The following is a 12,966-nucleotide window of genomic DNA, read 5'->3' as shown; positions in this document are numbered from 1 at the left end:
TTTCGGTGCGGCTAGCCTCGGAGATCCACGCAAAAAATGGCGCGTGGTCAAAGCACGTGGTTTACTTGAGCAATCGGCCGGTGGTGGCGATTGGAGGCAGCGATTGGTTCATTATTTCAGTCAATAGACGGTGCTCTTTAATGCTCCTGATTAAGTAGTAAGCCACGCCGAGCCGTTAAGATTTCATCATGATGGTATAGAAGCGCCCCGAAAAACAAAGCAAAAGTGGGGCATAGATGTGGGACGTCGTTTCCACAGGAACCTGAATATCAAAGACTCATCGACATGATGTTTTGCAAGAGGCATGGATTGCGAAAGGGAGTAAAAAACTCAAAATATAGTCCATCTCAAAACCGTACCACCGAACAGCTTCTTCGAGGTGAAAGCGTCTGCAGGATGGGAGACCGTCTCGCAGGACTCGGCCGTCTCGTTGTTGAAAAGGCACGCCCAAATGAGCTGCTTCTTGCTTACGCTCGCCTTGGGGCCATCAGGTGTCGTCGGCTCTGCACATGCACAGAAGTAGTGGTAAAGTAAAAGTTCTTTTCTGTGTGTTGAGCTCTTTTTTGCGACAAATCATTATCGGGAGGGCAACAGTGAGCTATACTACAATGGCTTTGCAAGAAAGGTATTGACTGCTCATCAACTTCGTGTATACCACGACAAAAAATTACATATAGATTAACTTCACTATAAGTGTCAGCAGAGTTGAATTGATAGCATGCAATAAACATCACCTGACGGCCTGCAATAATTTTCTTTTATGTCAGCCGTGGTCATGTAATATCACTCGCCACAAGGGATCAAATAAAATGAATACATATAGTATGCCGAAGCAGTGCGGCCTACACTTGAGCTGTGCCTACAGCTGTACCTATACTATTTAGATAAAGGGCCGTAAATGCAGTCTGCCGTGTATAGGGAAAAATATTGTTTACGAGCCAACAAAGAAAAAAATCGCAGAATACTTACGATACTCTATAATAAGTCATACTGCGCAGCCTTCGTGGGTGAAATGCAACCATTGTTGGTGACAGCGACTGCATTTTTCGGCGTCGCTATATTTACGTTGGTAATGCTCACTGTGAGATCAGTGACAAAGTTCTTGTGCTCTCGGACATGGGCGTTGAAATCACTTGCGAGTAGCATAGGGGAGGAATTGTTAACGTCGTCTCATATACCCTTGGTGATAACGTCACGACTCGCGAGAAATAATCAGAGGCACCTAACGTGAAGGCGTCATGATTCTGAGAACCGATCAGAAGTGTTTTATGAGTGACGTTATCTGCACGCGGTCATGTGATGTGCTACGCCAATGACGCCGCCCATGCCAGGGGCAAGCCACTGACAGCTACGCTTTGAAATCTTAGTTCTTGTACTGGTTGAAGGTGGACATGGACCGTTGAATGCTCGGGTCTCAACAAATGGGCCGGTTTATATCTTTGGTTTGTTTAGAATTTTTTGGCAATGGGGACTGCTTACTGGGCTGATCTGCAGTGTAGCTGAATGCTAAACCCATTTTCAAGCTAGGCACAGCACCTTGCTAACTAATCGAATGTGAGCCTCATAAATGGCGGAACAGTGCTCGCAGTACTCACTGCACAGTCCTTTGAAGCGTGTGTCAATGCCCTGCTCATCGCAAGAACTTCCGCAGCAAGTTCCCTCAGGGCAGTTGGAGCACGCATCGCCTTCCTCGTACATTTCACCTCCTACGATGTTGCCTCTGCAAGCATGAGGGGTCGAAACATGAACAAACTTCCATGAACGAAAATCAGAGTAACTGAGGCACCACCGAGAGGCCGAAATGACTGCCACCACCTGCTTTCCGATCTGCTTTCCGCTAGCAAGTCAAAGGGGTGGCTCGTCAAGCGATTTGTAAATGACATGTCCTACTTCTGATGAACTATGTGTGACATGGTACGGTATGGGGAAATGAACGCACCGAAAATGCGCGTGGGCTACGATAGCCGCAGTAGTGCATGGCCCCCCTGGGCATGAAGTACGAAATATCCGCAGATATACATGCACTACGCACACATAAAAATGTGTTACGTTATGTCCGTGCATAATTCGATAAAAGCTTCTGGACCGGTCTTCTCTTTTGCATCAGTGCGAAAAGAAAGTACTGGCATCAGCTCGTCGCTTTCGGTCAAAATGGCAAAGCGCCTGTTTTCGACGTAACAAGCATCTTTCAATGTTTACAATGCCTACAATGCGGGGGGGTGAGCCCAGGGGTGAGCCCAAATCCGTAGTCTCCTTCTGCGAGCTTCTAGGTCATGAAAAGTTAGCAATCTGTGCTGTCGAGCACAATGGTAGCGAAGAAGTTTTCATCTGCACCTCAATTCCCAGATTCCTCCCGCAAGACGATCCGTAAAGGGGGACTGGAATAGTAGTATTTCTCGACTACCTCCTGCATGAATACGCCAGTTACCTACCTATGCAACAAAAAGTTGGAAGCTAACCGAAAGTCTTGAGCTTAAAATAATGACAGTGCAGTGAGCTATGGAAAGGAAATTGATAGGTGCGACGTTAAGAGAAACGTAAAGAGCAGAGTGGGTCAGTTAATTATATCCTGGGGGAAATCGGGAAAAAAAGAATAAGGCATGGGCCGGGCATCTAATGCTGAAGAGAGATAACCGATGGCCCCTTGGGCTAGAGGAATAGATTCCAAGAGTGTGCAAGCGTAGCAGGGGACGGCAGAGGGTCAGATGGGCAGATGAGATTAGGAAGTTTGTGAGGATAAGGTGGCCACCACTGGCAGACCAAAGAAAGCTATTTGCCTTCCAGTGTAGATAATTAGGCTGTTGATGATCACTGGTAGGACTGAAATCTAGTTCTTCACGGCCCGCACGGCCCCCAAGCATTTTGAACGGACGAGACCGAACGATTACAAGTTACCGAGGCACGCACATCGAGTTCGTTCTTCATGTGATATGGCAGCGTCGAATTAGGTACGGTATTGTCCAAGGTAATTTAAGCTGGGGTTAGCAGTGTAAACGGCGGTATCAACCTGCAACATTTACTGTGAAGTTCCATGGCATACTATTCTGATTCGTAAGCAAGAAGGGCCGGGTGTAGTGACTTGCTCGTAAAGGCTGCCCATAAACAACCCGAGACTATTCTGTCTTAAGAAATAAAAGATAGCAGTTGCGGGGCGGGAGAGGGCAAAAGGGTTGCTACGCAGACGGCCAACGCTTCACTATTTCTGCCTTTCTCGTTTCCCTCCCTCCCTTTCCCTTCGAGTCGAGTCTGCTGCATGTGGTCGCGCAGCCTACACGCGCTACGCGTCCGGAGCGGAACACCTGCGCGTCAAAGCCACGGCGTTTACGTCTTCCCTGCCTACCCTTCGTCAGGAGATTAGCGCTGTCCGCTAATGGGCTCATTGTTGTTAACAAACACGATGCGCCTAAGAAATCGCAGAGGCCGAAATCCGGTGCTTCGGTAAAGCTATGCTGTTCCGACTGTTCGTTCTCCTCGCTTTAGACGTAGCTACGCTTTTGGAGAGCCAATATCGCTATTAGTCCACAAAAAGCGTTCTGCTTAGTGGTTTCTACTACATAAGCACTCGACCTGCACACAGCTGCTCTTACATAGCCCACAACAATTCAAGAAGAGGACTCATTCGTTCTGGTAGGTTGGAACACAGACACAGTGTATGTGTCTGCGTTCTTCTCTTCAGTCCCGTCTGTTAGCGCTGTTCAGTCGCTTCCCCATAAAAATGGCTGCACTCTGTTTCAGCGCTATGCAGCATTAGCCGCCCATGCAATAGCGTTTCAAAGCTAAGTCAGAAACACGGCTTTTTCCCATACAGTGGAGACTACCCGAGCAGCAATAAATAGTAATGATATGCGAGTGCTTTACACGTCGTGCTCTTGAACCATGCTTTCCTATCGTATCACTTGGGAGCCAGGTTATTACTCTTGTCCATTGTTCTTCTCGCTTTTCTTTTGCCCTTACGGATCCAAACCTCACATCGCCAGACAATTTTCCCATATTGAGATCTAATTACCGAACAAATCTGCGTATTACCCACAGTCTGCCGCTCGTCACCTTAAGACACATCACTAAGGACGACCCTTTCTCGTTCCACGGAGAACAGGGGAATCGCTTACAAACTCAGAAAAAGGTCCCACGTCTCAAATTGTTGCGAACCGTTGGCACTGCTGAAAGCACTCATTTTGGGTTGCTACTGCGAATTCAAAAGTAGGCTCAAACCAAAGTAATAGATGGGGGGCGTAACACCGATGACGCCTGGCACACACTGTTGTCGAGCGCATTCTATGTATATATTAATCAGCTATGCTCACCCAGGTCCGTAGTCGCAGGTGTAGAGCAGGTCGTACATGAATGGAGGCTCCGTAGACGGGTAGCGTGTGTAGCCGCAGCCGATCTTCCATGTGGTCGCCCATACCATCTGCAAAGGCCCCAGCGAAAGTGATCAGAGTCGCCTTCCACGAGAACCACGGTCTTCAGCAAATTAAATCGTCGGTTGTCTTATCAGGCCACGGTATGCAGTCTGTCTTCCTCAGCTGCTCTTTTCTGTTGTCACTTTTCTTTTGAAGGTCCTTACGTACAGTCCGGCGCCTAATTGAGACCATACCATTGCATGAAAAAAAAATACAGAAACAAGGGCCGCAAATGCCGGAAATTGTAACTGCCAAATGCCAAACTAAAGTTTGCATCGACCGGAAAAAACAGCATCAGAATTTAATGCTGTATTTATTTAAGTAATTAAACTTTCAGTCTATGAGAACCACATTAAAATACACAAATCAAATGAATGAAGAAAACATGCCCATCTGATATATTGGGAAAGCTGAGAGAATTACTGGAGGTGCGGGAGTCCTCTTTTCTGTCTCAACTTCAGCGGGACTAGTAAGTTTCTCAGCATGTTTCGATTGCATTAATTACGTAAGTAGATATCAACTTCAAAGTGTGCATGAAGGGCAATCAATATGAACTTATTAGCAGTACGCAGTAATAGTGTGACCGTAATAAGGCTGGTGCCTTGCAAGCACGCAGAAGAAGGCATTTTAGTTAGTGCCAGATGAGACCGTCTTGGCTACTGCTGCTGCCAATGCATTAATCTTCAAAATAAACTCAAAAACATTTCGATGGAGGTGAAACGCTAAGGCGCCCGTGTGCTGTGCGATGTCAGTGCACGTTAATGATCCCCAGGTGATCGAAATTATTCCGGAGCCCTCCACTACGGCACCTCTTTCTTCATTTCTTCTTTTACTCCCTCTTTTATCCCTTCCCTTACAGAGTGGTTCAGGGGTCAGCCGATATGCGAGACAGATACTGCACCATTTCCTTTCCCCCAAAACCAATGTTCAAACTCGAAAACGCATTCCAAGCTCACGGAAAAAAAGTTTCTGAAAGCACAGTCGTACTTGTTAGACCAAAGCATTAACATTTCAACTGCTCCACTCGAGTAACTATCAGCAGCGGCGCCAATGAGCGGAACAACGCTATAACAACGAAGTTTGGAAAGCAGAGTGCGTGCGCCGGCCATTAGCCCGAGGTTTGTGTGGTCAAGAGCAGCACTTCAAATCCTAATATTTCTTAAATGAGCGGAGAAAAGTATTACTCGTTGGGCCTCGTTGTGTCCCTATAGACACCCGCGCTGCCCTGTACGAAAGAAATACAATGAGCAGCGCTGCCTTGCACCAGCATCTCGCTAGAGCTAGAAACTTGTGGCTGCGCTTCATTTATTTCCCACTAGGTGGCGCTAATACACCACATCGCACGTATAGCCTCTTTAATCATGTCGGGAAAAAAATGATGGTCGATTTGCGTAGTTAGACCAAGTGAGAATTAGGTGTGCTAGCAGTTCGGTTTTCACTTCGTTTCCGGTGTTCAGATCCAGTGTTCAGGGATGGCAGTTGTTCGGATAGATATAATGGGCTAATGTCCATATATGCGGAATTGGCCATTCTGTATACAGACAGATCCCTAGGAGTCTTTTTCCCAATCCTGATGCAGCGGTCAAGCGATGCACCACTGCCCTTCCATGGCAGGTTCTGCCATCGGTGGGGCTTTGGTTGCCTGGTTTTGGTTGTGATCCAGGTTGCTCTTGTCGCCACAAAACTGGCTTCAGGCAAGCACACAACGCTAAATGTCAGGAATGGCCACTAAAAGTGCTAGCGCACTGAAACCCAGTAGTGCGCGTCCGGCGATAAGATTTAAGCATAGTTGCAAAAATTTTATTCAGCGAGTCACTCCCCCACGTGTTCACACCACGTGATGACGTCCTGTGATATCACCACTGCGCGCGCATGCGCGGATCAGCGCGGGAAAACAAACCTAAAAAAAAGAGCGGCTTGGAGTTCGCCACTGCAGATTCCCGTGCTTCGGGAGTATCCACCGATGTCACAGTGACGGCCATTTTATGGCGCATGTAGAACAGCAAAAATATGCAGGCGTTTCTAATCGGCTTATCGCCACCTGCTACGGTTTGCACTGCTGAAGCTGCACGCTGCCCCACAAAATGGCGCTCGTGACGCCACGTGAATACCTCGGATAGCCCGCGTAGACGCGCGCACTAAAACAAACCAACACCGAAACATTAGGGGCCGACTCGAATGCGAAAAACCGAAGGAGGGAAAGACTTCATGAGCACTTTGCCTGCGAAAGCCAGCCGCGTAACGTCACGCGCTCTCCCGAGTTTCTTTTCCTCCGTGTCTTCAACAGCGTGATGTGCACAGCACCTTCGGGCATATGTTCTCTGGATGGCCCCACTAGAACAAAGCGTGTGCACGTATTTCCCGCTAAGGATTCCGGGTACCACTGACCGCTTGTGTTCAGAAAACGTCAACCTTTAAAGTCTGAAAATATGCACCTCGCATAAGCCACTTTTGCCGACACACTTTTCATCCGCAATCACCGCCACTCTCCGTGCTCACGCGAGGTCGTCGTACCTGCGTGAAATGTCCGGTGGGCAGGTCGAACTCAAACGGGGACCGCGAGGCGTTGGAGAAGAGAGACACCTCGTCGTACCAACGGCGCACGCAGCTCTCCCAGTCCGGCTGGGGATTGTTCCTTGTGGTGCGGTCGAGGCACAGGTTCTGGCCGACGTCCGGAAACTTCTCTGTCAATGGGAAAAGGATACATCGGCATGACAACGCCGTTCCGACTTGGGCAGCTTGTCTGTTTCGCAGGTGTAGGCAGGAGTGTTTTCCGCGATTCCAATCTTTCACGAAGGCGATACGTAGAGCCATAGAACAGCTTTGTGACAACCTCCAGTAAGAAGGGAGTCACTGCGGGCAACAAGGGCAATGCTGCGACCAGCCGGAGAAAAACTTTGCTCCACGCCTACTATTCAGTGTTTATCCTCGACGCGTATTGTTGAACCTTTCGCGGATTACTTACTTTCCTACTTATATACTCTTTTAATGCCCGTGAACACTATGCTATATCGACGTTAACCGCTCAGTACACCATCAGTCAAAACGAAACGCGCAGGGCGCAATACCGTCCGAACAGCCAAAAACGCGATGGTGGAGGAGAGGCTAAACAATGTCCCTGTTGGCTGTATCACTGTGCTTCACTGAAGACGTCCTGTCTTAGAAAAAGCTTGATCAACCTGTGCATTTATTGCTTGCGATATTGTTTTTGAACCGTTCTGTTCACGTTTTACTGTGCGCAGTAGTACGTGCAGCATACTTCACTGGATGCGGGTTTCCGTTTTGTTAACCGAGGTTCATAAGGTTCCTCAACCTGCAGCACCGAGGCATCTGTCGCGGAGTACGCCAGTGAAAACGTGCATGAATAAAACAGGAACCAAAACGGAAAGTCATACGCAATGTTCTACTGTTTGAAACTAGTTCCGCGCACGAAGAGTCAGGAGAAATTGTGCCGCCAAGTCTACCCTAGTCACTAATTTCTGCAGTAGCGATTCAATCTCGCAAAGAGATACGCTCATTCGTACCACAAAGAGGAGAGTCAGAGTAAAATGTTTTGTCCAAACTACCTTCAGTGTTTGAACGTCTTTGCAGTTATTTGCAGTTAGCTGAAGTCTAACAACTAGTCCAACACTTCGTTTTGCTGTATCTTAGCTAGGTAGCGCTTACTAGACCGCGGGCCGAATGAAGATAAATCGAATGTAACGCTTTCTCGCATGCAGTGATCAGATGAAGGTACTGTCGTGAGCAATATTAAGGCGAAAAAAGTATGAGCATTCATTTATTAAATACTCGTTAATTTTGTGTAACAAGCATTTTTTTATTAGCTAGTTTTCCGAATGTGAAATAATACCACAGGTCATTCACAAATTAAGGGCAGAAATAACCAAAACATTCACAATTTTGTGCAAAAACTTTGTTCCCTCTCAAATAGCCCACGAGTGTAGGTCGTAGGCTCACCTACCGAGTGACCGACATGCAGCGCAGTCATGCTCAAACTGGCACTGGTTGGCATGTGCCTGCGCCAGCTTCGCCAGGTCATCGTCCCACTCCTGCATGAGAGAAGGCGGCAAAAATCTCAGCTACACGGCGCTGTTGAACTGAAACAGTAATCACATGGCAAACACGCGAAAACATGGGTACAACTACCAGGAACTGACCATAAAGACGCCAGGAAGGAAATCTCATCAGAGCGGAGTGTTAAAAATTACACTCTTTGCTCTTGCCTTTCATGTGTATATTTATCAGCTTCACTTTCAAAAACTGCCCCTATTTACTCTTCGTCGTGCACAAGAGAATCAAGCCCGTTTCATGTTTCCTCGTGGCATTGCACCATAGCGAGAATGGCATTCACCATTTTTAGTACCTTTTTCTTACTTGCGCGTCTCTTTTCAATTAAAAAAAAATATTTTCCTTTTCTTCTAGCTACAAATCCTACCTGCTGATGCAGCTGTGGGTAGCGTGCCCATTGTTTTGAACACCTGAAAATTTATCCCATCTCGCGATGGTAGAGTATGGCTCACAACTTGTGGATTGAGCACTAAAGGCAAAAGTAGGAAAAAATAAACTATGAATATAAGTAACTACGAATAATCACCATCACGTGATGCTATCGTCGCACCGTCAGTCCGACCATGCCGCAGTTATCTATAATTGAGAAATCCAACTGGCGCAGCATAAAAGAAATTGCGAACGAACAGCATTCACTCATTCACTCAATGTCACGAGAAAGACGGAAGGCGAAAATACTGTTTACGCGCTCTCAGCGACCATTAAACGCATTGAAAAGAATCGCATTTAACACACCATCCCTCCGACGCAGATAAGATGTGACAGGCTTTTCTTCAACGTCAGTCGCTATTTACCATTCGAGCAGCCTGCCGAAGTCGGCATCGCTTTTGGCACAGCCATCCGGAGGGGCGTTTTTGCCGGGAACCACCGCCGACTCGCATGATCGCGAGGTCAACCGAATCAAAAGATCCTCCGCCCCTACTCGGTGGGAGTCACGCGCCTCTCTTTCAAGGCCACGGAGCCTACATGGGAGCCTTGGCAGAGACCGGGCTATAGCATATGTGCAAATGTTTGCAGCTTGTTTCACATGCTTCCAGAACAGCGCACTTGTTGCGGGTACCGAGAGAGCGCCCTTCTCCTGAACCCTATTTGTCCCACTTGCAATGGATACTACCGCTCTTTTTTTGCCAGCGTACTCGACTGAGGCGTAGGGTCCTGGAAAATTTTGCCCTTCAGGTCATCCCCAACGTTCCCCAGCAAGCGCACCTCTCGTGACCACATAATAACGTTCTCTCCCTCTCTTGACCGACCTAAGCATTGAGCAACGTAGGGCGAGAGAAAAGGACGCAGGCGTTCGAGCGAAACACCGTCTTGGTAGTGGGCAACAATCTGGAATAGAGCTGCTCGCTTGGAACCAATGAGTGCGATTAATGCTGCTTGTTGAAAAGCAAGCGAGCACACGCAACTTAAAGGAATACCAACAAAGGCAGTTTTATAGTAATGAGTGGAGTGTAGTCGGAACTAATTTTGCGTGCCAATTAGGCTACTACCTGTTTCAGGACATACTGCGACATAACTAGGACTTTTTTCTTTTCTTTTGCACCGTAGATGTAATAGAGAAGCCAATGCGCTGGCTGCGAACAAAGCCGACCGTTTTCAGGCGATTTGGAGGTTTTTGGCGTGCCCTGGCGCCCTTGTTACTCGCAGCGTTCTTTGTAGAGATATCGGAAAGAGGGGTGGGCATACGATCTTAACGGAAGAATGCCACAACGCATCCCAGTGGCTGGCATCGAAATATGGTTTGGTTTAGTTTATGGGGGTTTAACGTCCCAAAGCGACTCAGGCTATAAGAGACGCTGCAGTGAAGGGCTCCGGAAATTTCGACCACCTGGGGTTCTTTAACGTGCACTGACATCGCACAGCACACGGGCCTCTAGAATTTCGCCTCCATCGAAATTCGACCGCCGCGGCGGGGATCGAGCCCGCGTCTTTCGGGCCAGCAGCCGAGCGCCATAACCACTCAGCCACCGTGGCGGCTCATCGAAATATGTATAGATTACTACACAGCTACTGGACATCAGTTAAAACAGTTGAGAGCACATTCGCAATAATTAATTACAGTATCATCATTGCCAAGAGGCAATAATCAGCTGCATAATTAATATTGTCCGTAGCGGAACTAAGAAGACTACTGCAGGGCAAGGCACGCACCGGCCAAGCTCTTTTAGGCCCTGCATGAGATGAAGATTCTTTTTCAGCGATTCTATTCAATGCTTGACACCGCCCACGTCGACAGGCAGATGCCACCCATCGCGGAGTCATTGTAGAGCTCTGGCCAGTAGCAAGCGTTGAAAATGGTAAAATGAAGTAGTATTTGAATAAAATCTTCGTGGCATTCCTGCTCAGAAGTTGCGATTTTGCATCAATAAATTCGGTATATGCATTTATGCTGTGAGGTCGACGGAGCGTACCTAGAAATTGAGTAGACCTATGACACGTGCCTAAGGGCTCCTGAAACACCACACCCTCTCTTCTCCATTTTCCTAGCTCCGTACATTCGTCACATCTAGAAGACGAAAACGTCAACAAATTACGTAGTCCAAGCCATATTTTGGTTGTGCACGGAAAACCATGGGCATCCATGACAACATGCGTGCTAAGTATTGAGTACAGCCAGCAAGTTCACACAAGGATATTATCACACACTATATCCGCGAAGACGCCAGTAACTAACGGCAGATGGACATGCACCTTAGCATCGACAGTCGCTACTTCTTCCTTTTCTCTTTTCGGGCTTCCACCAGGACTTCCGCTTAAGCTCTGGAAATTCCCACCCACAGTGAGGGCGTCCCGTAGCGAAGACACGGAATGGTCGACGCGCAGTCTACATGCTGGGTGTGCTTTTCGACAAGAGGGTTATGCAGCCTTTCCGGAACCAGAGAGAGATAACGCGAGTGTTTGCGCGAGCCACGGACGAGACTTGCGTTCTCGTCTACGCGAACATTCCTGCGTTACAACTGCCAGCTTCCGGGTTAAACTGACAGAAGTGCGTTTCTTCTCTAGTCTACAGAGACACTTCGTTTAGCTTCTAAGCACCGCTCGTTAGAAGCTTAGAATGTTATATAAATTAACAGAGTCGACGGCGCTGTTTATGCTTGTGCTTACCCAAAGTTCTGCTTTTTTTCATGCTATGAGATAATTGTGAATTCGGCCCAAAGTCCCATTCCTGGCTACAGCGGAAGGCTTAGTGTGCCGTTGGGCTTTCCAGCGGAGGTAGTGCAGTACTAATTATTGGGGCTTGGTTCACATAAACGTTAGTTCCGTGTGAACAACTATGGCCAAGACAAAATTTCTCACTCACTTTGTCGCTGCTGTAGTCCTCAGTACAGGAGTATGCATCAACTAGATGAATTAATGGATCTCTCTCTCTCTCGACTTTACCACTGAGCGCCATCCGCTCGGACCAAAGCATGAACTGCCACAGTTACTAAAACCTTAATCTCATAGCCTCATTATCATTTATCCAACGAGTTCGGCATCTATCGAATGTGCCAGGTTTCCTGCGAAGTATATATTAACACTGTGTTTCACTGGTGCGGTGAGCTGCTATCTTTAAGGTTTGGGGGCTCCGCACGCACTCAAAAGCAACTGCATGCACGTACACGCATAAGCAGACACCGCTGACACGGAGTAGTAGAATGGCTTATCATGACCCAAGGCTGCGTCCTTTAGTAAGAACTTCTTGTTGGGCTAGTTGGTGCATTGCTCTGAAGAACCGCGCATTGTTTTGAAGAACCGCGCTCTTTCCGTCTTCTTGGCCTTTTCCTGTGTTTGTCTCTTTTGAATGCGCAACGTGGTTCTTCAAAGCTGCGTCCTTACGACCTTGGCCAGGGCGGGAGTGATAATCGCACGGTCCTCCTATCGTGTTGTTGCATCACCATGGGCTACTATCGTGCAGTCTGTTGAATAGCGTTCTCTTACGACGCAATTTTATTACTCACGAGGTCCTAATCAGCGAGGTACTATTTTACCTTTTATACGGGTTTCTTCGGCATACGGTAGCAGCGCCAAGGCACTTTTACAAAAGGCAGAGTGAAGAAACGTACGAGAGGGCGAGAATCACATGCATAATCAGCTCAGGAAATGCCTGCCTCTTTCGCACTTATTTCAAGCGAAGGTGTTCTGTTCTTTTCTGCATTATGCTACAGCCAGTGCTGTAGCGTGCCCGGAGTTTGTATTTTCTCTTGTGGTTATGCGTTCTACTGAAATTTTGAGCACAATATGTGCGCACCTTTATGCTTCGGAATATATTATGGATAGAAAGTATCATTAATGTAATTTAATTTGCTCTGCCATTTTATTTGGTGCATGGGTTTGTTCACATCAAGCCTGCTCTTTCACCGCGATGCACAAGACAGTTCCTGAAAAAGCCAGTCTGCACGAGACTGGCTTAAAATGGCTTTCCATGTGTGAAACTAATCCTACAAGTAATGTGTAATCCCAATAGTAGAAGCCACGCTTACTACAAAGAAATAGCAGTATATATTTCTTTCTA

General features: G+C 47.5%; 1 protein-coding gene across 1 annotated transcript in view; it reads right to left on the bottom strand.

The window, feature by feature from the left end:
* LOC144136251 (CRISP/Allergen/PR-1-like) overlaps positions 1–12,966 on the bottom strand; it is a 36,648-nt gene that overhangs the window by 5,390 nt on the left and 18,292 nt on the right. Inside the window, exons 3-7 of the mRNA XM_077668443.1 lie at positions 8,365–8,452; positions 6,918–7,087; positions 4,305–4,411; positions 1,596–1,720; positions 360–503 (exon numbers count right to left, since the gene is read on the bottom strand). Of these exons, the coding sequence (XP_077524569.1) occupies positions 360–503; positions 1,596–1,720; positions 4,305–4,411; positions 6,918–7,087; positions 8,365–8,452 (634 nt within the window). The remainder of the gene's footprint in view (positions 1–359; positions 504–1,595; positions 1,721–4,304; positions 4,412–6,917; positions 7,088–8,364; positions 8,453–12,966) is intronic.

Source organism: Amblyomma americanum, chromosome 6 (genome assembly GCF_052857255.1).
Source record: "Amblyomma americanum isolate KBUSLIRL-KWMA chromosome 6, ASM5285725v1, whole genome shotgun sequence".
Classification (NCBI taxonomy): domain Eukaryota; kingdom Metazoa; phylum Arthropoda; class Arachnida; order Ixodida; family Ixodidae; genus Amblyomma; species Amblyomma americanum.
The sequence above is the reverse complement of the archived record's forward strand: the minus strand, read 5'-3'. Positions and strand labels throughout refer to the sequence as shown.